The sequence below is a fragment of the Pantherophis guttatus genome, chromosome 1, assembly GCF_059756535.1.
Source record: "Pantherophis guttatus breed Tessera chromosome 1, ASM5975653v1, whole genome shotgun sequence".
Taxonomy (NCBI): domain Eukaryota; kingdom Metazoa; phylum Chordata; class Lepidosauria; order Squamata; family Colubridae; genus Pantherophis; species Pantherophis guttatus.
The window spans coordinates 102,828,680-102,855,948 of record NC_142063.1 but is presented as its reverse complement, the minus strand read 5'-3'; the positions used below and the strand labels follow the sequence as shown (position 1 = coordinate 102,855,948).

General features: G+C 39.4%; 1 protein-coding gene across 1 annotated transcript in view; it reads left to right on the top strand.

Annotated features, from left to right (window-relative positions):
* The first annotated feature begins 4,514 nt into the window (after positions 1 to 4,514).
* IGSF22 (immunoglobulin superfamily member 22) overlaps positions 4,515 to 27,269 on the top strand; it is a 50,687-nt gene continuing 27,932 nt past the window's right edge. The window contains exons 1-10 of the mRNA XM_034416927.2: positions 4,515 to 4,649; positions 8,344 to 8,487; positions 14,392 to 14,526; positions 17,172 to 17,308; positions 17,682 to 17,781; positions 19,272 to 19,311; positions 20,609 to 20,780; positions 21,619 to 21,732; positions 23,618 to 23,780; positions 24,704 to 24,976. Of these exons, the coding sequence (XP_034272818.1) occupies positions 8,385 to 8,487; positions 14,392 to 14,526; positions 17,172 to 17,308; positions 17,682 to 17,781; positions 19,272 to 19,311; positions 20,609 to 20,780; positions 21,619 to 21,732; positions 23,618 to 23,780; positions 24,704 to 24,976 (1,237 nt within the window). The 5' untranslated portion in view covers positions 4,515 to 4,649; positions 8,344 to 8,384. The remainder of the gene's footprint in view (positions 4,650 to 8,343; positions 8,488 to 14,391; positions 14,527 to 17,171; positions 17,309 to 17,681; positions 17,782 to 19,271; positions 19,312 to 20,608; positions 20,781 to 21,618; positions 21,733 to 23,617; positions 23,781 to 24,703; positions 24,977 to 27,269) is intronic.

Genomic DNA, 27,269 nt, shown 5'->3' with positions numbered 1-27,269 from the left:
TGTTTTGTGCCTTGTGTACTTACTTATTGAAAACACTCAGTCCTACAAAGTATAGTGACTGTAGTGTCGTTGTAAAACAAAAACACAAAGTGAAGATACCCATCTTGGCTGCAAACAAAAAAATCCATAGAAGGCCAGTTTTTTTCTTAGGTTGACTGAAAAGCAGAAAATAAAGTGCAAGTATTTGAAAAGCAAGTAAAAACTCATGTACTTACAGTTTTAAAATGATATATAGTATCAATTAGGTTGCTGTTGGAATAAAGAAATGAGCAAACAATTACTGGAAAATATAGAATCTATTTGTAATTTTTCCTTTGGGTATAACTTTCTTTTGATGTTTTAAAAGGGGAAATTATTTGGACTTTTCTATTGCAGAGACTTAATGGATAAAATTTTACAGTCCCTGGATCAGTTCCAAGAATAAAATTACAATTATAGTTGTTGTAGTATTGTCACTCGGGAGGAGTTTGTTATGTAATTACTGTTACGTATTTATGATAATGCTTCTTCACATTCCTAACACAGTTTAAATCCTACTTTATCAGATCATGGTTCAATTGGAAGCAAGGATTTAGAGTTCCTCTTTGAGGTAGTACAAACATAGAATATAGTAATTGGAAAAATGCTAGTAAGTAAATAAAGAAAATTGTACAAGAGAATAACAAGCTCTCGTATGTAATATTTCCAGCTGAATCCATAAATAAAATATTCCTGAAGTTAGCTGGGGCTCTTCCACATCAACAAAATCCCTTTATTAAAGGCTCTTGAGTAAATGTGGAAGTCATAGGAGAAGAGAATGTGTTTGTGCATGTCTGAATGCAGTATCCATCTATGAAGCTGAAGGAGAAGCAATTCCACTCACAACATAGGTTTAAAGGTTTTCCCTGTCCACTCAGGATTGACTCAAGGGGGCGGTGCTCATAGCTGATTCTCAACCGAAGAAGCCTGTGTTGTCGGACAGGTGCTTATATCATGTGACCGGCATGAAAGTGCAGAACGCAGTAACCTTTCTGCCAAAGTGGAACCTACTTATCTACTCGCATTTGCATGCTTTCAAAGTGCGACATTTGAGCTGGGGCAAGTAAGGAGAGCTAATCCTGTTGCATGGCATTCTGGTTTCAAGCCCAGACTGCCAGCTTTCCAGATGACAAACAATGTCTTTAACCACTGAGCCATTGTGCTGCCCATTCACAACATATATGTTCTAAAAAAATATTTATTTCAATGAGGAATCATCATGCTTGTCTGAGTCAAGGTTTTATTCTTATATCTTACCCCTGACTAAATTCCAGTGAATCTATATCAATTAAAAAATAGGAAGCAGGAGGCTGAAGAAATGTCACCACCTGCAACAGATGCAAAATACTTTGTCTAAAAATATTCACAGTAAAAAGGTATACGGATCTCCTTCGCTCAGTATGGCAAATAAAGAGTTGTATATCGAGACAAGTAATTCTAATTTCATATATTAATATATACTCTACAGATAGTCGTCGACTTACCACAATTGAGCCCAAAATTTCTATTGCTAAATGAAACTTCTAAAATGAGTTTTGACCCATTTTATAATCTTTCTTACCACAGTTAAGTGAATCTGGCTTCTGAATTGAGTTTGCTAGTCAGAAGGTTGTGTAAGGAACTGTCATAAATATGAGTTAAGTTGCCAAGTGTGTGGATTTTGATCATGTGGCCTTGAGGATGCTGCAACAGTCATAAATGTGAAAAACGGTCATAAGTCACTTTTTTCAGTGCTGTTGTAACTTGGACTGGTCACCAGGGTGGATAAAAATCAATGATTTTTTTAAAAAAATCAAAAAAATCGGATTTTTTTTTATTTAAATCGGATTTTTTTTTATTTTTATCGAATTTATTTTAATAAAAAACTTGGGGTAAAAATCTATTGTAAGATAGTTTTCTATTTAAGATACATAAATAATTTAGTTTATTCAGTATGAAATGGAGCTTAGTTATGTAGCATGAGGTGGTATATTCTGCAACACTGGGACTATCGGTGAGTCAACAGTGGGTCAAAGGAATAGAGATGACAGTTGCTCTTTAAAAATTATGATTTAAATTGAGTTGATTTAAATCAAGCCTTTTTACTAGTGATTTAAATCATGATTTAAATTGTGATTTAAATCAACTTGATTTAAATCAAATCCACCCTGCTGGTCACTAAATGAATGATTGTAAGTTGAGGACTATATATATTGGCATAGCATAGCAAACAAGAACCTCAAGGAAGCAGACTAACAGAATACAGAAGAGTTGAAAGGGAGCTTGGAGATCTAATCCAACCAGTGGTGAGATTCAAAAATTTTTACTACCGGCTTGGTGGTCGTGGCATGGCTTGGTGGGTGTGGCAGGGGAAGGATACTGTAAAATCTCCATTCCCACCCCACTCCAGGGGAAGGTTACTGCAAAATCCCCATTTCCTCCCGATAATAATAATAATAATAATAATAATAATAATAATAATAATAATAATAATAATAATAATAATAATTTTATTTCTATACCGCCCTTCTCCCGAAGGACTCGGTGGTGAACAGCCTATTTAAAAACACAAAACAAAACAACAATTAAAATTTAAAATCATTAAATAATTAGGCTCCAATTAAAATCCCAGAAATTTAAAATACCCCAATTTAAAATTATTATGTTGATAGCCCGGCCTGGCGGAACAACAGGGTCTTCAGTGCGCAGCAAAACACCCGGAGGTCGGAGATCTTACGTATTTCCGGGGGCAGTTCATTCCACAGGGCTGGGGCTCCCACAGAGAAGGCCCTCCCCCTGGGTGTCGCCAGCCGACATAACTTGGCCGATGGCACCCTGAGGAGACCCTCTCTGTGGGAGCGGACTGGACGGTGGGAGGCTATTCATGGCAGAAGTCGGTCTCAAAGGTACCCGGGTCCTATGCCATGGAGCGCTTTAAAGGTGGTAACCAACACCTTGAATCGCACCCGATCAGCTGGGACTTGGGAGGCAGAGAATAGATGGGGGCGGGGCTAGTCAGAGGTGGTATTTACCGGTTCTCTGAACTACTCCAAATGTCCGCTACCGGTTCTCCAGACCTGGTCAGAACCTGTTGAATACCACCTCTGAATCCAACCCTCTGCTCAGGCAGGAGACCCGATACCATTCTGGACAAATGACTGTCCAATCTCTTCTTTAAAACCTCCAGTAATGAAGCATCCACAATTTCTGAAGCAAAGACGTTCCTCTGATTAACTGTTTTCACATGCCATTTTCCTGCTCTTTGCATAGAATCTTCCTTTCTAATTTAAGAGCAATGAAAAAAGAGGAAAAGGAATATTGCTTCTTTCAAGAATGAATACTGTGCAGGCATGAGGGAAGGAGAGTGTGGTCTGATTCTACCTTTAACGGGATACATGCAGTGGTAAAATCCAAATTTTTTCACTACCGATTCTGTGGGTGTGGCTTGGTGGGCATGGCTTGGTGGGCATGGCAGGAAAAGGATACTGCAAAATCCCCATTCCCTCCCCACTCTGAGGCCAGCCAGAAGTAGTATTACCCGGTTCTCCGAACTGCTCAATATTTCCGCTACTGGTTCTCCAGAACCTGTTAGAACCTGCTGGATTTCACCCCTGGGTACATGGCAGAATTTGAGGGAGAGGCAATTCTTATTACAACATATGCCTTATATAAAAGATTTCTCCTCTGGGAAGTTGTAATACTTGTCTGCGTCAATGTTTTATTATTAAGTATGAATTAAGCTCAAATCCCAGTGGCAACTTCAAGACTTCTCCATTACTCTTATAAGGTAACGTCTTTTGATGGTAAGCCATCCCCAGGGATCTGACAGAGAGAAGGCTTGAGGAGTTCATCCTGCTTTGCATAGTGATCGAGGCTTCCTGCTAAAATCAGCAGGAGGAAAATATGCTCTGGGAGCTAAAAACATCCAGAAGCATGAAGGATGTGCAATAAATATCTACTGAGCAAAGTCGGAAGTAATAATTTGATTTCTTCATATTAGAGAAGGTAGAGATCATTTGAGGCTTCCACTTTAAAAACGAGCTATTTCTTGACAAAAATCATAATGAAACCATGAGAGTTTTAAGTGCTATCCACCAGTCCTTGAGCTGGCAGAAAATGTTACCACAATAGCACATTTGCACATTTGTTTTTTATGAAGTTTGGAAGCTGCCCAGAGCTACCCCACTTGAGTGAGGTGGGTGGCATATAAATTTAACAAACAAATTTAACAAATACTGTGTGTGACCAACCATACGCTAAATAAATAAATTAATTAACAAATAAATACACACACACACACACACACAAAACAAACATTAAGACTGCTGTCTAAGAACATGCTGGATTTAATTTTTAATCACTGTTGTGTCCTTGAGTTGTGCCTCTGTAATACTGTCTCTAAATAAGTGAAATTGTTGAAGCTGCAGAAATGCACATGTAACCACATCGCCCACAAGGGGCCAGTGTCTATTTAAAGTTTCAGCTACACAGAGCCATATTTGATATATGCTGAGGGATCCAGCTCAGGCTGTGTAAAGGCACTTTAGCCAGTTCATCTCTGCTACAGAACACAGAAGAGCTCACTGATGCTTCACAAAGACCGGTTTCAAAACAGCATCCGTCTGTGGTCTTTTCAGCCAGAAAAAGGAAAGGTACTGTACTATATGCACACCATTTTATTTGCCTGTTGTATTTGCAATACCATACAGGTGTTTCTGTTCTAATTGCTTTCAGATGTGTTCTTCTTTCTTTCTTTTGAATATGTTCACCTAATCTGATGTATTCTTGAAAATATCACATTGTATTAAAGTTAATGGATAGAGACTAAGAATAAGTAACATTCAAGCTCACCTACAGCATCTAAACAACAGGATGCAAAATGTAATTGTTATTGTCAGTTCCAAACAGACTTAAATATATCCTTGATAGCATCCAGGATCCTGAACAGTCCAGACTGACTTTTATCACAATAAAACCAGGTATTTGTTGAGCTGGAAAAGACAGTGCAAGCCATTAGATTCAATCACCTGCACCATCCAAATCCCAAACAGATGGCTATCTATCCTCCACTTGAACTGGGAGTCCATCATTTCTCAGGGTCATTGATCTCACTGTTGAAACTGCTCTTATTGTAGGAAATTTTTCTTTATCTTCATCTGAAATCTGCCTTCCTGTAGCTGGAATCTGATTCCACATCCTAAACTCTGAAAATATAGAAGACTTTTTTTTTCTGGGTGACATTCTTTCAGGTATTTTGAGAATCCATTGTATTTGTCCATTCTCTTCCTAAGACTAAATTTTCCCAATTCCTTCCATCACTCTTCATAGCATTTAGGTTCTAGCGGCATAAAAATCCTTATCACCCACTGAATCTATTTCAGTCTGGCTAAGCCCTTTGTGGGTTGTATAGTAATTAATAGAATATTAGATGTAGGATCTGACAAGGGTAGAAAATAGGGGAACTACTACATCTTGTGGTTAAGAAATTATATTTCTTTTTCTGCAATTAAAATAGCTTTTAACCTTTTTTTTTTTGCAGGCAAGTGACATTATTGATTTACTTTACTTGTAATCAAATACTACTACATTGTATTTTTCATTATTATCAACCCAAGTATTCCTCGGGCTATAGTTGAGCGTTTAATTTCTGTTTCCTAATGAAGAGCTTTGTCTCTGATTGATTTTATACCATTATGTTTGGCTTATTGCTCTAACTTATCAAAGTCTCATAGAATTATATTAATCTCACTAAATGTTATGTCATCTTGAAAAATTTGAGAAACAAATCTCTATTTCTTCATTCAGGATATAAACTGATACATTTAATAGAATTTTCCAGAATTGAATTTTCCACAATTAAAGTTTCTGACATGTTTTATTCCAGCTTGATAACACTCACTGAGTATGATTTTCAAACCAGCTATGTATCCATGTCACTGTAATATTACCCAGTCTATACTGAACTTGCTAATCAGAATGATATAAATATTTTTTTGGGGGGGGGAATCTATTTTAATGGAATATGCACCATTCCATTAATCTACTGAGGAAGCTACCTGATTAAATAATACGATAAGGCAAGATTCGTTCCTGACAAATTTGCACTGGCTTCAGAATTGCTGTTGTTTCCAAGTTATTTACAGACTGATTATTGTGATTGGACTATCAAATCCATCTTTCAAGGACTATCCAGATGCAAAACACAAATTCTCAGGAGGACTGGGTCTCTGTCATGCATACAAGAATAGAAAAATTAAATCCTTTAAAAAGAAAAGGTGATTCTGGAGGAAGATATCTGAGGGAGAAGCTGTGAACCAGGCCAAGTAAACATATGATCATTCCATACAGTTTCTGATTAAAGTTCAAAATTGCCAACTATCATAGAATGATACAATTATAAGGATGGAAAGAAATATAAGAATTACCTAGTTCAACCTTCCACAATGTGCAAAAAACCATATAATTACCCTTGAAAGGGGCTTGCCCAGTTCTTTGCTTTTCAAAAAACAAAAAACCCTCTACAAAGGTTATGAGAATGCTCCACATGTCTTCTGCTCCACTTTTGGACAGTGCTCATCAGGAAGGGTTTTTTTCTTTCTTGGATTTAAATGAAACCTAAATAACTACAACTTTTACCCAATATTTCTAGCCTTAGTTTATGTGGCAATAGAAAATAATTCCTGATCATTTTCCCTATGGTTCAATTTTATGTATCTGAACACTGTACTAGTAACATGTTTCCCCTCTGTCTTCTTTTCTTTTCACATCCCAAGTTCCTTCTGCATGTCTTATAGGGCTTCTTCTCAAATTTTAAAGATGATCATCCATGTTCTCCTCACCTAAACCTGTTCCAACCTCTCAATTTGGAAAAAAATAGTATCAAAAACTATATAAAGTATTGCATTTTTCAGGAAGGCCCTGAAGGCATTGAAGATGTGGTTCTGTTAAAAGCTTAGAGACCGTAGATGGATACAAAACAAATCAAGTGGTTGGTGTGATTGTGTTTGTTGATGTCACCGGGGGTGGGTGGGGCTAGGTGGGAGGAACTATGGGTACCGTGATGTGCATTTTTAATTTTGTAAGTTGCCTGGAGTCAAGTTGAGCAACTATATAAATTTATTTAAAAATACTCATTTATAGGAGACCATTTGTAGCTTATTTTGGAATTTTCAGGGTTTTCATAGTTTGTTTTCTTCTTTTTAAATAAGTTTGATTTTGTACATTCGTGGTGGAATATAGGGCTGAAGCCTGCAGTCATATATCATTTCAATGTGACTGAGCCTGGGAGATAGTATTATTGAAATTATTTCAGTTATTTACACCTTAGTCTTTTAATCAGCAGAAAGGCAGTACAGGTTATGAAAGCTGTCTTTATCTCATATACTGGGGCTAGGGGGAAGATGCCAGTTATGCCATCTGAAAGTGGTAGCACCAGGATCTCCAAGTAGGTACCCCAAAGTGGGAGGTAGATGCCTCTGGGAGCAGAGATTTGAGATCTGTGGCCTATGATACCATGGGCTTAGCCATTTCTCCATACTGCTTCTTTTATGAATTGCTCTAGAATCTAGAATCTAGAATCTTTATAGATATTAACACCCTGCATATTGGATTGTCTTTTTCTAAAGATAAAGACCACATTCACCTATTTCCAGACATTTGATATTTCACAAGTTCACCAAGATTTCTCAAAATTATACATCCATATTAAGCCAAACAATTATTTTTTTCTTTCCCCCTGTGTTCTGGACAGTTCAGATATGTATCCCTTCCTTATATATGGTAATCTGAATTATGATTTTTGGTTTCACCTTGTTATTTTGTTAACTGACTAGTATTGTTTTTATTCCTTTGTTATCCATCACAGGAACATTCAGGCTGAAGATATCAGATAAACTGAGCCATCCTTTCCAATGTCAGGGCCTTCCAGATGCTAGGTTTCAACTCCCTGAACTTCCCTGACCACTGTTTCTCAACCTTGATCACTTGACGATATATGGACATGAGGGCTGGCTGCGGAATTCTGGGAGTTGAAGTCCACACATCTTCAGGTTGCTGAGGTTGAGAAATATAGGCTTAGGTCAGTGGTTCTCAACCTTTTCTTTACCAGTGGTCCCATTTAAATATCTTTTGTGGCCAAGGACCATGGCCACGGACCCCCAAGACTTAATTCAAGATTTAAATCATAACATTTCTTCAAGCCTTCACAGATCCCTTGTGATGACATCGTGGCCCCCCAGGGGTCCACGGACCACAGGTTGAGAACCGCTGTTTTAGATCAAGACCAAGTGAAATAAAAGAGGTGCTTACATTAAATGAGTAAAATGATTTTTTTCCCCCCTTCCACAGCTTTTATAAATTCTGCAACCTGTAAAAACATCAAAGTCATTATGGCAACTGCAGTCCTGCAGATGAAAACTCAGGTCCAGCAACATTACTCTTCTGCCTCCAGCTCAGCGCAGCACATGACTCAGACAACCCAAATCACAGAAGGCAAGTACTGTAGTTGGATAATTATCTCCAGGAGGTCAGAATATCAAAAAAATGCTATAGCTGTTTTTAAAGAAGGAATACAGTTATATTAATTAATTCTAAGTCAGCTAATGTAGACACTTTGGTTATATCTCAGTGCCTGAAAAGGGGGTAGAATCTCTTTTTGACAACTACCCATTGATATCATTATAATCAATACTTTTGCTTGCTTCAGGCTTAGCATACGGGACCTGTAATTCACAATTATGTTTAACTTCCTGAGTCTAATGTTTTCCAAATGTGATGGTCTGTTATGGTCTGCAGTCCTAACAAACTGGTATTTCAGAGTGCCAATTGCCTTTCTAATTCTGCCATCCAAAACCAACGGAAAGTCTCTTGGTGTCTTATATTTCTTATTTATTTTGATATTTCTAGGCTGCTTTGATACTTGCCTGCCCCCATTAGCAATAGCACTTAGACTTATATACCACTCCATAGAGCTTTACAACACTCTCTGGACGCTTTACAAGACCAGCATATTACCCTCAACAGTCTGGGTTCTCATTTATGTGATATCGCCAACAGTCTACCAGGTAGACCAAATAGGAAACACAACCAGATCAGCTACTGGAATTCTGCTTTATTGTAAGGTTACAGTAAAAGAATCTTGCAAGTCGAAAAGTATAATTCTTCCCCATTTCATTTACCCCGAGAAATTAGGGAGGGTTTCTTCCAAATTCCTGTCCCGTCCACTATCCAGCACTACGAGCTATAATAATAATAATAATAATAATAATAATAATAATAATAATAATAATAATAATAATAATAATAATAATAATAATAATAATAATAATAATAATGTATGAAGGCAAAAATTCAACATGTTACCACCAACAGCAAATGGCGCCTCTGCAATGAGAAAGATGAGACAGTCGACCACCTGATCAGTGGGTGCAGCAAAATTTCACAAACTGACTACCTACAATGCCATGACCGTGTTGCTAAAATCATTCACTGGAAATTGTGCCAGAAGTTTGGATTTGAGTACAGCAAAAACCACTGGGAACATCAGGTTGAGAAAATTTTAGAGAATGAGAAACTCAAGATCTTGTGGGACTTTAGGATTCAGACTGACAGGCACTTGGTCCACAACACACCTGACATAACAATAGTTGAAAAGAAAAAAGTATGGTTCATTGACATTGCAATACCTGGTGATGCACGAATTGAAGATAAGCAGCAAGAAAAAATCACAAAGTACCGGGACTTACAAATTGAAGTTGAGCGACTGTGGAAAAAGAAATCGTGTGTTGTCCCGATTGTAATTGGAGCCCTCGGAGCAATACCCAAAGGACTACCCCGCTATTTAGAAATTTTAAATTTGCCGGACTTGAACATTTTGACTCTACAAAAAACCACCTTACTCGGAACAGCTTACATCCTCCGACGATACCTTAACAGTTCCTAGGTCCTTGGTTAGGACTCGAGCTGCTGAGCTATTAACCAGCCTCAAAGGCTGTGAATCTCACTAAAGATTAACCAATAAATAATAATAATAATAATTTTATTTCTATACCGCCCTTCTCCCGAAGGACTCAGGGCGGTGTACAGCCTATTTAAAAACACAAGACAAACATCAATTTAAAATTTAAAATTATTAAATAAATTTGGCTCCATTTAAAACCCCAGAAATTTAAAATACCCCAATTTAAAATTATCATGTCGATAGCCCGGCCTGGTGGAACAACAGGGTCTTCAGTGCACAGCGAAATACCCGGAGGTCGGGGATCTTATGTATTTCCGGGGGCAGTTCATTCCACAGGGCTGGGGCTCCCACAGAGAAGGCCCTCCCCCTGAGTGTCGCCAGCTGACATAACTTGGCCAATGGCACCCTGAGGAGACCCTCTCTGTGGGAGCGAACTGGCCGGTGGGAGGCTATTGGTGGCAGAAGTCGGTCTCGAAGGTACCCGGGTCCTATGCCATGGAGCGCTTTAAAGGTGGTAATGCTATGCTGTCTCTTATCCAACCATGCCTTAGGAAGAGTCTTTGAAGGTCATTCCCTCATGCAATTACGCCCACTTTCTTCTACCATCTTGTCTTAGTCCCAAATCAACCTCTTTCATGCTGACTCTGAGGTCATACATCTATGATTACCCTTTCTGTTCACTCCAGTCCCAGATGGATTATGTCACAGGGGCAGGGAATTCTTTTACTTTATGATATGTTGTACAGCAAGAGGTTGTACAGAGCTCAAAGGCACATTTTTCTAATCTTTTCTGTTCAATTGTTTTCTTTTTTCGATTGTAGTAATTAAATTTAAAAAGTTAATGATGTTAGTATATTTTAACTTTCCTACAATTTTGACACCAATTAATACAAGGATATTTATCTCTTATGTAAACAATGAAATCCCACCATTGTTTGCTACGCATTACTGGTTTCCATTTTCAAGGAATAGATTTTATCGGTAATTTTCGCAAGCAATGCTGTCTTATTATTATACTGGCCATCTACTGAAATATTGCCTAATTATTTCCATTTTCTAATTATAATTTTGCTGCTAAAAGTAGAATTAATAAGTTTATTTTGCAATTTTTTTTCTAACCATCCAATATGTGTAGTAAACTTAATTTTGGAGAAAATTCAAAACTAAACTCAAACTTAACTAAACTTCTGTTTAGTTAGATACGGTTTTTATTAAAACCTTTCTGCTAAAAATCTGAAACTTTATTACATTCCTACCTAAAATGGGGGAAAAAATATTCCCTTCAGTTTACAGCCTTGCCAACCATTTTACTGCACCATTATAAGATCTATATAAGATTTTTTATTGGAACTGATGACACTGAAGTAAAAAGATATATTTCTTGTAGAGTTGCTTATAAGCATCCCCCAAGCCACTGTAGAAATTGTTAGTTCCATCAAAATTTATTTCAAATAAGGCCTGATATATTTTTGAGATTATAGCTTTAGGTTCTATAAATAATTTTTTCAACATTAGACAGATGTCTGTTACCAATCTCCAGCATCCTTGTTTTGCAATTATAAATTGATTTAACAATACAGAAGTGATGGCATCTTATATTCTCACTGCTGTTCTGTCCAAATTATAAAATATTGTGTTATTATAAAAATACTTTCCTCTATGGAGCCCTTTTTTCCTACATGATATCAATGGTATGGATATTTCTTGATTAAAACTTAAAACCTGATTAAAACTAAACAGATACCTAAAATAAAACCTGGAAACATCTTTCTTTACATTCATCACATGACTTATGTAAAGTTGCTGTTGAGTTCATTTGTTTTATGAAAGTCCACTTGGAATGGAAAAAACCAGATTCTTACCCAATTCTTACCTAAGAATTGAACATTCTTCATCTCAATCCATTATTTGCCATGGTGTTATAGTGGTTAGAATGCAGCATTGCAGGCTACCTCTGCTTAGAGTTCGATCCTGACTGGCTCAAGATTGACTTAACCCTCCATTCTTCTGAGGTCAGTAAAATGAAGACTCAGATTGTTTGGGACAATATGCTGACTGTGTAAACCACTTAGAGAGGGCTGTAAAGCACTATAAAACGGTATATAAGTCTAAGTGCTATTACTCCCCGTGTTTCCTCGAAAATAAGACCCTGCCTTATATTTTTTTGAACCCCAAAATAAGTGCTTGGCCTTATTTTCAGGGAGGTCTTATTATTTTGGAGCATGTGGAGCAAGAGGGGTTCCTCTTGCCGTCTTATCTGATTTCCAGCTCTGCGTTTAAATATTTTTGGGGAGGGCTTATTTTTGGGGGAGAGGCTTATTTTAGCGCATGCGCTCAAAAGCCCGATTGGGCTTATTATCAGGGCATGTCTTATTTTTGGGGAAAGAGGGTATTAGCTGAGCTGCTTGGTAGTATAAACAAGGTAGTATAAACAAGGTATGCCCCCAATTCTACCCTAATTTGAACTAAGCATAAAATACATCAGTTTGGGGGATAACATTCTGTTAGGAAATGGAGTTGAGGGGTCCCCTGGACCTGGAACCAGCTCATGAGCAAACGCACTAGGACTGAAATAAATCTGACAGAGGAGTCTTGTGTAATATAATTTACTTTAAAATGTTTAAAAAGCACTATGTCTTTAAGAAAGCACATTAAAAATAAAGTCTTATCTTGGTTATGTGAAGCAAGGCTATCTCCCTAGATTCCTCTCCACAATACCGAAACAGTTCACAAGAGAATAAAGCTAACATGAAGATAAGCAGCTTCAGTGTCGATACATCATCGAGGTAGTAGAAGGGCGGCAGCACAAACTTCACAGCTAAAAGTCACCTGAAGTAAAAACAGTTCAAACAGCAAACGTAGTTTGAAGTTTGTGGGAGGAAGAATGTCCAGCAACAGCAGTCCCGATGATAGCTTGCATGCTTCGAAACAGCAAAAGGCAAGCATCCATAGGAGTTTCTCTGCAACAGCGTCTGGAGTCCTTATCTGTGCTTCTCCTCCCATCTGCGATGTTGCACTGAGTTCTGCTTCCAGCTTCCAGCAAGAGTTCTTGCATCTAGGCCTAAAACAGCGTTTAGGCCCAAGTAGCAAGCGAAAAGGTCCTTGCTTATATGGGGAGTTAACCTGCAATTAACTAGGGCGGGGAAGGCTTGCAGGTAATTGCAAACAGGAGATGGCTTGATTGAAACCATACTGTTTGTGACTGATCAAGTAGCCACAGCAATCCTGAAAACACTCGTGACACATTCTGATTGCTGTTACAAGTAGTCCTTGAATTACGACTGTAAATGAGCCCAAAATGTAGGTTGCTAAGTGAGAAAATTGCTAAGTGTGTTTTGCCCCATTTTACAACTTTTCTTGCCACATTTGTTAAGTGAATCACTGCAGTTGTTAAATTAGTAACATGGTTGTTAAGGGAATCTGGCTTCCCCATTGACTTTGCTTGTCAGAAGGTCACAAAAGGTGATCACATGATTCTGGGATATTCCAACTGTCGTAAATGTGAGTCAGTTGTCAAGCATCCGAATGTAAAGCACATGACCATGGGGATGCTGCAACAGTCATAAGTGTGAAAAATGGTCATAAGTCACTTTTTTCACTGCCGTTGTAACTTTGAACCATCACTAAGCAAACCGTTACATGTTGAGGACTACTTGTAAATGGCCTAAAATCCTAAAACAACTCTTGTTCCATTTTTTCATGTCCTTTTATTTTTTTTTAATATAGCCATAATTAATTTTTTTCATAGAGTCATAATTGTTATTGAATAACTTATTTGCAATCTTGGATATTTAAATCTCTAAATATAAAATACATTTATATATTTTATTTAAAAATTATATCTAACTATAAAAATAAAAATCTCTAGATATTTAAAGATTTTATATTTAAAGGCAACTTGTAAAATATTCAATATAATAGTTTGCTTATGAGACAGAATTTGAATGCAAATAATTATAATTTTTTTTTTAAATTGATTATTAAATACAGACTCAAGCAAATTCTTGATGTTCTTTTTTCATAAATTGGGAAGAGTCCAAAGCACGGGAGAGGGACATGATTACATGAGCAGCAAATAAATCCAATAGATAATTTTTGCCTTCTTGCTTGTTCTTTGATGAAGTTTACGGGAAGAAGATGTGGAATGACATAATGATAATTTCAAAGGAAAGGAGGCTGGGGAAGCTGGGATCCTTTTTCACTTTAAAACAGAATTTGTGGTGAATATTGAACTGTGAGATCTGTTCTAAAGTTTATTGAAATAATGATAGACTTATTTCTTTTAGTGCTTTGGTATTTAGCCATCCATTGCTGGAAAAAACATGAGCCATTTTTTTTCCTAATTATTGCTTTCTGGAGATATTTGTGGACCTAAATTTCAAACAGATTAATGAAAAATGTTATTTTGTATGACATGTGCCTGCTTTTATCTGCAGGGGAAATGGTTTCCAAGAAATCCTCTTCTTCTTCTGTAGAGTCCTTCAGCATGGTTTCTCATTCTGTGGAAATCCCTGCAGGAGAAAGCATTCCTGAATTTATGGAGAAGCCTCAGCCACTGACAGCTCCCGAAGGTAACCTCTTATTCACCCTTCATATTAGCCTTCCCCAATATAATATTACACCATAACTGCCTGGTTCTCTGTCACATTTATGTTCAAGAGGAAAGAATAAGTAGTCTTATTCTTCCAGTATTCATCTCTTCCCTACCACCACCACTGAAACTCTCCTAAAGTTAAATTTGGGAGTGAATGTTAATGGGGGGAGGGACAGAAAATTGGGAAGGAGGGGTTGGAATGAAGTCACTCCAACCATAACATTTTGCTGACTTGAATATTCCAAACACATTTCACGATGAAAAGCTGGAGCTGGTCATACGAAAAGACTCAACAAACTGTTCTCCACCATTCTCCTGCAATTAGAGAATATAAACTTGGACTGCCATTTGTCAGAAATGGTGTAGGGTCTCTTGCTTGACCGGGGAGTTGGACTAGATGACCTATAAAGTCCCTTCCAACTCTGTTAATCTGTTATCTGTTAATGCTAAATTGGTTAGCTGGTTAGTTTGTTTATTGAGTTTCTAGGCTAACCGACTCCTAAACAACTTTGGATAGCTTCACAAATTAAAAGAATATATAAAAACATTTCAACATCCAAGGGATAGTATAAATTCCATCCATATCTGCCCCAACTGAAAAGCCATATTTCCTCCAACACCCTATCCCCTAGCCCTGGGGGGAGGGGGGAGCACATTTCTAAGGATTGCTTAAAGATGAGCAAAGGGAGAAGTTTTTACATGTTGGGGGGAAAATTGTTCCAGAGAGCCAGTGCTGTGACAGAGTGGCCTCATTTCTAAATCATATTGCTTCATGGATAGCATAATTAAACCAATTGTGTTGGAACACATAGGATAGATCAGTAATGGCTAACCTTTCACATTACCACATGCTGACTTGCATACCGGAAATGGCACACAAAGCCATCTCACCTAGACTGCGTGGCCTCGCTGGCCTTCGCGTGTGCTGGAGCAACTAAATCCAGAAGAGCAATGTTCCCGAACTTCCAGTTTTCGGCGCGAAGGTTCGCCCGATGAAAAGCAGGCCATCGTGCATGCACACGACAGAAACCTGGAAATTCATGTGCTGGAGTGCACATGTGTGATGGAACATTGCTCTTCCGGGTTTTGGCACTCCCACGCGCGTGAAGGCCAGTTGACTGGTGCACATGTGTGCATAGGAACACAGAAGAGGAGCCAGCAAGGCCGTGCATCCCGCGTGGGATGGTTCTGCATGCCACTTCCGGCACACTTTCTATAGGTTTGCCAACACAGGGATAGATCATGTAGAAGAAGGACTGGAAGAGCCAAGGGAAGAAGTTAAAAGAGACATTGATTATAAATTTTTGCATAGCCACAAGCAAACTAAATCTAATCCCTCTTGAATGCCATTGACTGTTATCTAGTTCTAACCAGATGCTAACCATTAGTCTGAGAAGGTTCCTGTGTATAGACTTTAACAATACACTATCTGGAACTTCTGCATGCAAACCTGGTTTTTGCGCACCTAATAGGTTAACTCTGCAGGAGAAAGCTAGTCCTTCAAATAGCTAGGTTATACTATACATAACGATACTATGTAGGTTTTATAGGTAATCACTAGCATTTTTAATTGCACTTTCAAGTGCAGCTCACCTAGCATGGGTGTTACATGGCCAAAGCAAGTCTTTTCTGTCATTGTTGTTGCATCCAGCTGTCATTTCTCAGCAATCTTTAAGCTAATCTCATATTAAGTGCATTGTAAGGCAGTAATTCCCCCATGGGGTAACCAAGGCATGAGTCTCATAAAGAGGGTTTCTTATTCCAGGAATGGGCTCAAAGGATGTACAAGTTGAAGGTGTGCAAAGGCCTTTCTGGCCATGGCTTCCACTCCTTCTCAAGCAAGAGCTGAGAGTTCAGGAAGACCCCAGATTGCTCCCCAGTCCTGATCAAAGGTGGAAGGTCCCCAAAACTTGGTCCTCCCCAAAACTGGGAGAATCAAGCACCCGCAGGCACTTAGTCTTGCTCAGGTTGAACTTGATCTTGTTCCTTCCCATCCAGGCACCAACAACCTCCAGATATTGAGATAAGATTGTGCCTGCATCACTTAGACAATCAGAAGTCAAGATGTACTGCTGAGTATGAAGATCTTGGGGCAGATATTATCATCAATGTGCTGGTGGTACCCAATTCCAAATAGATGGCTAACCTGTCGTAGTGATCTCATTTAGTTGCTAAAGAAAGAGGCTAGGAACACACTATCACTCTGCTAAACAAATAATTCCCTCAACACTGTCAAACTATTTACTAAGTCTGCACTACTATTAATCTTCTCATCTTCTCATCGTTCCCATCACCCATCTCTTCCCACTTATGACTGTAACCTTGTTGCTGGTATGCTTACAATTTATATTGATATTGTTTCCTGATTGCCTATTTGTAACCTATGACTATCATTAAGTGTTGTACCTTATGATTCTTGATGAACGTATATTTTATTTTATGTACACTGAGAGCATATGCACCAAGACAAATTTCTTGTGTGTCCAATCATACTTGGCCAATAAAAATTCTATTCTATTCTATTCTATCTTGAGGCAGCCTGAAAATTGTCCTTAAATGTGTAAATCTGGTACATTCATACTCATTTGTTGTTCAAATCTCATTCTGTGTTGCTTGCAACAGGAGATAAGGCTATATTCCGAGCCAAAGTGATAGGTAACCCCAAACCCAATGTTACATGGAAAAGAGAAAGTGGGGTGCCACTCAAAGAGGGATCAAAGGTATTTTTCGACAGCATCAATAAAGAGTACGTCCTCAAGGTAAAAATGTGTGGCTTTTTAAAAGTTGCTTCTCTCTTTTGCTTCCTTCTCTGCCTTGCAAAATGCCTTTTTTTTTTATTTTCAAGAGTGCTCCTATCATCTTATTAAAACTTTCTTTAAAGTCTCCTTTGTTGAACTGAAACACGTCCACTCTCTAAATGCTACAGATTATGCCCCATTTGACCTCTAGAGCATTAAGGGCAGTGGTGGGATTCAGCCAGTTCGGGAGAACCGGTTGTTAACTTTCTGAGCAGTTTGGTGAACTGGTTGTTGGAAGAAATAAGTAGGGCAGAGAACTGGTTGTTAAATTACTTGAATCCCACCACTGATTAAGGGTACTTTCATTTTGATCTGTGTTGTTTTTTCATTGCAGTTAGAAAACCTCACAGGTGGTGATGCTGATCTTTATAAGTGTGTGGTTTCCAACAGGCATGCTGACATTATCTATACAGTGTCCCTGATTATAACTGAAGGTAAACAAGAAGCATAAATTCAGAGCTGGGAAGAAAAATAACATCCCGTTTTCAGTTGTCCCAAAGGTGCTTTTTTCAGGAGACAAGTGGACTTTCTTGTTTTTTCTTTGAAGACGTTTTGCTTCTCATCCAAGAAGCTTGTTCAGCTCTGACTGGATGGTGGGAAATAGATGGATTTATATTCCTTGCAGACAGCTGATAATTTGCATCCTTTTAGAGGGTCGTGAAGCACTTGGAGGTTTAAGAGAATCTAGAGACTTTTATCCCATTTTCAAACTAGAACAATCCTGTAGCTTTTCCTTGAATAAAGGAACTGGATGCTCTGGGGCAATGTGTAATAAGGATCACAGATTTCTGGCCCACAATTATGCAACAATTCCTCTCTCTGCAACTTAACCAATTCTTGATGTGTTAGAACTGATATTCCCTTCAGTTATGCTGGCTGAACCAGGGGTGGGATTCATAAATTTCAGCAAGTGGTTCACTGCCTGATCACTGGGTGTATGTGTCCATGGGGGCATGGCCTACTTGGCCTCCTGCACCATGGCAGGGGGGGTGTTTTCGCCCTCCCCAGGCTCTGGAGACTTTTTTTTGAGCCTCCAGGAGGGTGAAAACAGCTTTTCCCGGGCACTGGAGGCCCTCCGGAGGCCGGAAATGGGCCCATTTCCAGACTTCCAGTACTTTCACTCTCCCCAGGCTCTGGAGGCTTTCCTGGAGCCTCCAGGAGGACGAAAATGGCCTCCCCCGGGCACCAGAGGCCTTCCAGACTTCCGGTAGGCCCATTTTTTGCCCTCAGAGCCTCTCCGTGTGCCCTGCACTTGCCTGGCATCCAAAATGGGCTGCGTGGAGACTCCTGGGAGGGGAGGGGTGGGGTGGGCGGGGTCAGCCAGTCCTTGAAACAACCAGTTCGGTGAACCAGATTAAAATTAACATCCGGTTTGCCCAAACTGGTCCGAACCGACTGAATCCCACCCCTGGGCTGAACATTCTGGAAGTAGTAATCCCAATGTATCTGGGAGGCAGAGTAATGAAAGACTGCCATGAGATATCCAAAGCATCTACATCTTGCTTCCTTTACACCAGAGTTTCCTGGCAACTCTAAGATGTTGTAGACTTTGACTCCCAGAATTCCCCAGCTAGACGATTCACTCAGCTTGCTGGCTGGGGAATTCTGGGAGTTGAGGTCCACATCTGTAGTGGGTTGCTACCAGTTCACCTCGGATCAGGTGAACCAGTAGCGGTGGCGGGGGACTCTGCCCACTTGCCCGGACATCTCTGCACATACGCAGAAGCTTCTGCACATGTGCAGAAGTGTTGTGCACACACACAAGTGTGCATACACCCACGAGCAAACCGGTAGCAACGGGATTTGAATCCCATTACTGGTCCACATACGTTAAAGTTGGTAAGATTGAGAAACCCTGCCTTATACTTTTGGCTGCTTGGACTAATCCTTCCTTTCCTCTTTTTTTTCATGATTTTTTTTAAAGGCCAAGAAAAGATGGATTTCAAAAAAAGGCTGAAAAAGAGGTGAGATGCTTTCCATCTCTTACCTTTAGCCATACAAAACAGTCATATCTGACAGGATCACAGAAAGTCTTCAGTCCCAATTGGGGAAAAATATGTCTTTAAGACTTTACAAAAAGTAGATAATGTCTGTCATCTTTTCTCTTTCCTATATTCAGCTACTTACCAAACCCGAACATCCAGATTTGTACCATCCAACATATTTCCTTGCCTCTTCTGTAAAACTCCTATCAGTTTGCAACAGTTTCCCCATTTTTCCAGGTGTAATGGGATTGAAAATAACATTGGGAGAACCGTAGCCTAGACCGGGGTCTCCAACCTTGGCAACTTTAAGACTTCTCCAGAATTCTCCACCCAGCATAGCTCCATTCCTACTACTGTCTCAGGGCACCCATCTATCTGGTTCTGAATATAGTCAGGGAAGAGAAAACTGACTGGAATTGTCTAAAATGGCAGGAAGAGTCTCTTTGCACTGGAAAAGGTCTTCTAATGTCATCTAGAGCCCTGGGATGTTTTAGTAATCTCCCATTCAGGTACTAATCCATCCTATCATGCTTCATTTTTTGAGATCAGCCAAGTGCTAACACATAGCTGGGTAATACATAAGAGCTTTTCATCTTATTTCATGAACCAGGTTGCTTCAAGAGGCTTTTTCATGATATTTTAGTGGGTAGTATCAAGATAATATAGAGAATAATAGTGCAATTCCTTCAATACTGTGAAACTATTTACTAAATCTGCACTACTATTAATCTTCTCATCGTTCCCACCACCCATCTCCTTCCACTTATGACTGTATGACTGTAACTTTGTTGCTTGTATCCTTACAATTTATATTTATATTGTTTCCTGATTGCTTATTTGTACCCTATGAATATCATTAAGTGTTGTACCTTATGATTCTTGATGAATGTATCTTTTCTTTTATGCACACTGAAAGCATATAGAATAGAATTTTTTTTTATTGGCCAAGTGTGATTGGACACAAAAGGAATTTGTCTTGGTGCATATGCTCTCAGTATACATAAAAGAAAAGATACATTCATCAAGAATCATGCACCAAGACTAATTCCTTATGTGTCCAATCACACTTGGTCAATAAAAAATTCTATTCTATTCTACTCAATTGGGGAGCTGTTTGGGGTCAAAGTACTTGATGAAATTATTAATGGCTTTCCATTCTCTCCTCCTATAGTTAAAGATGGAATTGTAACTCTGACTGGGGGTTAAGGGAGAAGTTCCACAAAATAATTTATGTGGTTTTATGAAAAGCTCATTGATTTTGTCTGCCTGTATGTAGGGGGCTTCCTACTCCAAAGAAGGAGAAAAAAGTGATTGATGAAAAGGAAATGCTGGAGATCCTCTCCCAGGTGCCTAAGAAAGACTTTGAGAAGGTCTGCATGGAGTATGGTTTCACTGATTTTCGAGGACTTCTTAAAAAGCTGAAGGAGATGAAGAAAAAAGAAGTTGAGGTCAGTGATGGATCCACCCAGTCCTTGGATCCTTGAGTTGCCTTACGTGTGCGTCATAATTTAAATATAGGGCAATAATTTTCCTTTAAAAGGATATATATGCTGTCTGTCTGCTATGGGAAAATGATTTTTTTCTGACCCTATAACCCCTTTCATCGAGGTGGAATCAGGGCAAATGAATGGAGCTGACCATTTACTGGCTGGATGCCCTTCCTGATGCCTATGCGGAGTTCGCAGCAGATATTTTCTCTTTGCGCCCTGATAGAGAAACATCTGTTGCTGCCTAGGATTGAACTCTCAGCCTCCTGAGTGTGAGGCAAGCATCTTTACCTCTAGGCCAGCAGTCCCCAATCTTTCCAGCTTGGTGGACTGGTGGGAGAAGGAGAGGGGATGATTCCAGGTGAATAGCAGCTGCAGTGTACATGTGCACCCACCATTCACACAAATGGACCTGTGTGCGAGTGCAAGTGCCTGTCACTCATGCGAATAGTGTAACAATACAAAAGATATGTATACAATGTCTGCCAGGATATATTTGTTAGCTTGAAGATGCTGAAAGATTATTAGCTACTGATTCTCTCTTATATATAAAAATATAAACACACTAAGTTTAGCTGTTCCTGTTTTGATCAGAGACTTAACAATGTAGCATCATTACAAGTAATATTGGAAATACATTAAAAGAAAAATATTGGATCACAGACTCAAGAGATTTATGGTCAAATCCATGTATCCAACATGAGTATTACACAAGTTGCAATAAGTAAATGTAACAATAAATAAGATTAAAAATAAATATAAAAAATGATCTAAAGATTGCTCTGCTTTTATGTTTCAGGCTATAAAGATTCTAAAACCCTTGGAAGATGTTTCTGCTAAAGTGGACTCTACAGCGATATTTGATTGTATTCTGGAACTCAGGGATGCCAATATAAAGATGATGTGGTTAAAAGTAACTGTATTTTTATTTATTGTAACTTATTGTAACTGAAATGAAGGTGGTGAGAGCAAAGGGCTCTGTATATTTTGTCTACAGCAAGATGAGGAATCTCTTCCATTCTGGGAAATGGTGTTTGATTGAGGGTTAGAAGTTGCACCTATGTTGACAAGAAGCACAATATTCCATCCATCATACATACACTTTCACAGTTACTACAGGTTCAGAAAGCCTTGTCCCATTGTGTCTCAGCATTTCTCTCCAGGTTTCTGTGAGTCTGTTGTGAAGACCAATGGACAACAGTCAGCTTAAGCAAATTTGCTAAGATGGAAAATAAAACCTCATTTTTGAGGATAAGGGATAAGGCTTTTTCACCTAGCAACAATGCTATCAATCACTGCTTTCCCCACAACTAATTGATGTTAAGGAGCAACAATACTGAGTAAGATCAATGGAGGGACTGAGTAAAGTATCTCCCTGCCTACACTATGTCTCTCCCTACCTCCTGAGCAGTGGTGAAATCCAAATTTTTTTACTATTGGTTCTGTGGGTGTGGCTTGGTGGGCGTGGTGTGGTGTAGTGTGGCTTGGTGGGCGTGGTTTGGTGGGCATGGCGGGGAAAGATATTGCAAAATCTCCATTCCCACCCCACTCTGGGCCCAGCCAGAAGTGGTATTTGCCGATTCTCCGAACTATTCAAAATTTGCGCTACCGGTTCTCCAGAATCTGTCAGAACCTGCTAGATTTCATCCCTGTGTACTGAGCCTATTAGCCCTTCATAAGGCCCTGAAGATATGGCTGTTCTTCTAGGCATTGGGACCAAGCAAATCTTGGTGATGGTGATATAGTTTTATCCAGGAAGTATTGTTTAATTGGAGTGTCATGAGTTTGTATTTTTGTGATGTTTTTAATTGTTGTAAACTACCCAGGGTCAAATATAGACTTTGGATTGTCCAGCTTGTGGCTTAAAGCCACCTTGATGAGGAAATACTTCTGCAAGGCAGTTAAAGTTAAGAGCAAGAAAAGTTATATTCCATGAAAAGGTGAGGTGGGAGAATTAGTTGCATTGTAATGCTTAAAAAAAAAGATAAAGGAGACCCTCCGGATTTTACTCTGCTAATCGTTGCTGACTATAGAGGGCAGTGCTCATCTCTGTTTCAAGGCCATTGAGCCAATGCTATCTGAAGACAGTTCTGTGATCATGTGACCAGCATGACATCATGGAGCGCTGTTACCTTCCCACCATAGTGGTACCTATTTATCTACTCACATTTGCATGTTTTCAAACTGATAGGTTGGCAAGAGCTGGAGCAAGGACGGAAGAACATCCCATCACTTGGTGCTTGGGTCTTGAACCTGGGTTTCCGGCTATCCAGCCGACAAGTCCAGTACCTTAACCGCTGAGCCACCACACTGCCTTTTTGTTAATGCATGCCCAGAGGAAAATGCTCTGGATTTCATTTCATTTTGTTCGTTTTATCTACTTTACAGAATGAATTAGCTGCAATATACCTCTAAAGTAATTATTGCTTTATGAAATGTCCAGCTGAATCCAGGCATTAATTTTGTAATAAATGTTCACTGTTTGGGAATTTGAATTTTACTTACCTTGGAGCCCATTACTGAATGTGCAATTTTTACCTGAAGGTTGTCATTGCTCAATGAGACATGACAGCCTTAATAAGACAGAACATTCATGATAAGAGCTCAAACAGGTATTGTGCTATGAATTTAATTCATTCTTGAGGGTGCCAATCATAAAAGAAGATGATTAACCAGGCGGGGGAGCAATAATAGGGATAGATATAGATGTAGCTATCTTACAAAGCCCTCTTTCCTATTTTAATAGCACATGTTTGCCATGTGTTTACTCACCCTTTCGCACGTTTTCTTCTTTCTAGGGTGACGAACCCCTGCGTTTTCAATATTCTTTAGGAAAATATGATGCAAAACAGATAGGCACTAAGTTTATGCTGTACATCGCTAACGTCAACGAACATGACATAGGTGCCTACTCTTTTGTTGTAGCTGATAAAGTTCTCTCTGCAAATTTGCGTGTAATCGGTAAGTTTGATTTCTTTCATTTAATAGGAGGATGATGAAAGGGCACGTCTTCCACTTGTATGAGTTGTAATCTTTATCTTTTCTTTAGAGCAGGGGTCTCCAACCTTGGCAACTTTAAGACTTGTGGACTTCAACTCGCAGAGTTCCTCAGCCAGCAAAGCTTAAAGTTGCCAAGGTTGGAGACCCCTGCTTTAGAGTCAGGGAATTGGGAGCTGCATTGGAAAATTTGAGGTTTGTCATCAAGGACGTCACAAATCTACTACAAAGTTTAATGTTTTTTCTTCAAAAGAAAACATGTTATCCTGAACATCACAAGCCTCTGAATTTTGACAAACTTGAGAAACTCTAGGAGGAGCAAAAAATGGCAGGGTTTTTTTGGGGGTAAGGGTACATGCTCCCAGGCCAGGCACATATCCAGTTCTACTGCAGAAATACAGATAGCGTTCAACTTACAATACTTCATTTAGTGACCATTCGAAGTTACAATGGCACTGAAAAAAGTGACTTATGACCATTTTTTCACACTTACAACCATTGCAAGCATCCCCATGCTCATGTGATCAAAATTCGGACTTGTTGACAACAGATTCATATTTATGATGGTTGCAGTGTCGTGTGATCCTGTGATCACCTTTTGCGACCTTGTGACAAAGTCAATGGGGAAGCCAGACTCACTTAACAACCGTGTTACTAACTTAGAAAGTGCAGTGATTCACTTGGCAATAAAGATTGTAAAATGGGGCAAAATTCACTTAACACCTTTTTTGCTTAGCAACAGATATTTTGGGCACAATTGTGGTCATACATCGAGGACTACCAGTATGCAGAACTGAGATATGGCAATGGTATTTTTAAAAGTTCTCCATCGACAAGCGTTGATATAACCAGGGGCATTCATTCTGAGTTTTATCTTCTTTTGACAGACGAGCCTCTGGAGTTTTTGTCAGATCTGAAACCCCTGAAAGTAAACGAAAGGCAAACTGCTGTGCTTGAGATCCGCCTTTCCAAAAAGGTCTCCAACTTTGTTTGGAAACTGAATGGAAAAGAGTTGAAACGGGATGACAAGTACGAGATCATCACCTCTGAAGATGGCTTGACACACACTCTGAAAATTAAAGATTGCCGCACGAGTGACATGGGGAAGGTTAGCTTTGAAGGTGGAGGCCTGTTGACAGAAACCGAGCTTTTCATTCAGAGTAAGAGATGCCGGGGTTAACTATTTCCTACTGCCTGAGTTTCAGGCAAACAGCTGATGCTTTACCTATATCAAAGTGATGTTATTTAGTACTGAACTGAAGGTGAAAATAGGATGCTCTGTTTTCTTTTTCTGATAATTAACTTGTCCTATTTTTACTTTACGTTTAGTACTGAATAGCAGATGAATCTTTGGCTTTACCAACTATTATTAATTAAATGGCATGACAGTGAGAATGGAATACTGACCATCTGAAAGAATTTGTTGGGTAAAATAAAGTATTCAGAGGTATGGCATAACAGAGAAACAAAACCAGGGTGGGAGATGTGAAGATAAAATAACTTTTGTAAACCATATTTTATGAAGTTCAATGGGCAATAGAATTACTTTTCACCTGATGCCTCTCTATTTCAATACTATAAAATGCAGCATTCATCGAAAGACTGATTTCAAGATGATCTGTTTTTCAGCATTGTTTCATTTTCCACAGTTCCACAGAATAAGAGGGTATATGGAGTTCAGAGAAAAAGATTATCATTGGAGAACTCTTTGTTTAGCCTTTCGTGGCTCACTCTTGGCAGGCAGTTTGACTTGTTTCTTGGATCCAGAGAAAGTTTCCACTGCTATAAAAAAAGATGTTGAGTCTCTGGAGAGAGCGCAGAGGAGAGCAACCAAGATGATTAGGGGACTGGAGACTAAAACATATGAAGAACGGTTACATGAACTGGGCATGGCTAGTCTAGTGAAGAGAAGGACCAGGGGAGACATGATAGCAGTGTTCCAATATTTGAGGGGCTGCCACAGAGAGGAGGGGGTCAAGCTGTTTTCCGAAGCACCTGAAGGCCAGACAAGGAATAATGGCTGGAAACTGATCAAGGAGAGATTCAACTTAGAAATGAGAAATTTTCTGACAGTGAGAACAACCAACCAATGGAACAGCTTGCCTTCGGAAGTTGTGGGAGCTTCATCACTTGAAACTTTCAAGAAAAGATTGGACTGCCATTTGTCAGAAATGGTGTAGGGTGTCCTGCTTGAGCGGGGGGTTGGACTAGATGACCTATAAGATCCCTTCCAACTCTGTTAATCTGTTAATCTGTACTTCTATGGCATTTCTTGTTTTATTTTATGACTAGAAAATGATAGGAGGCTAGATACCACAAGACTGTGGGGCAGAGATTGCAATCTTTCTATAACACAGGATTATGCAAGTTCTACTGTCCCAAAAATGTAGAGCAGGGGTCCCCAACCCCTGGGCTGCAGCCCATTTAGAACTAGACCACAGAAGGGGAGGTGAGCATGTATGCACACACATATGAAGCAGAGGTGGGCTTCAGCAGGTTCTGACCAGTTCTGGAGAACCGGTAGCAGAAATTTTGAGTAGTTCAGAAAACCAGTAGTAAAAATTCTGACTGGCCCTGCCCCCATCTATTCTCTGCTTCCCAAGTCTCAGCTGATTGGGAGGAAATGGGGATTTTGCGGTATCCTTCCCCTGGAGTGGGGTGGGAATGGAGATTTTACAGTATCCTTCCCCTGCCACACCCACCAAGCCACGCCCACCAAGCCATGCCACGCCCACCAAGCCACACCTACAGAACCAGTAGTATAAAAATTTGAAACCCACCACTGATATGAAGCTGTATTTGTGAAAATGTGCTCGTGCGTAACTATCCCCTTTACCACCACCGCCACCACCGCCACCTCTGCCAATCCACCAAGCCAGAAAGGTTGGGAATCAGTGATGTAGAGAAGGGATATGTTGCTCTAATTTACAAGAAAAAGGGAACTATGACATCTTAGCACTTCCCTGATCAATACAGCAGCTCCCAAACTGGACACTGTTTGAGCTCTGTGTCATAGACATATCTTAGTTATTTTTAAAAAATATTTTCTAGATTTTTTTTTTTTGTTCCATAAGCATTCTCAATATTGCCTCAAATCCCATTCACACTTTGACTGCCTTACCTTTCCATTACCTTTCTGCTATCTCAGTGCTACAAGAGCCTTGCCGCTGTCCAAGACACTGCAACTGGAGCACGTCTTAGTGGTACCATTGCAAATGGCACCCCAGTTGGGATGTCCAGTCGAGATCTTCTCATAAGGTTGCCTCTGAATTGAGAATAAGCCTGTCAATTACTAAATCCCTTCCCTTCTCTAGTTTATTTATTTATTGGTTTGATTTATATGCCGCCCTTTTCCAGAGACTCAGGGCGGCAACGTGTTAAGCAATAGCCTTCATACTTTTGTATATACCTGCTTAGTAGGGCTTTTGCCCCCCCCCAAGCGGGGTTCTTTTT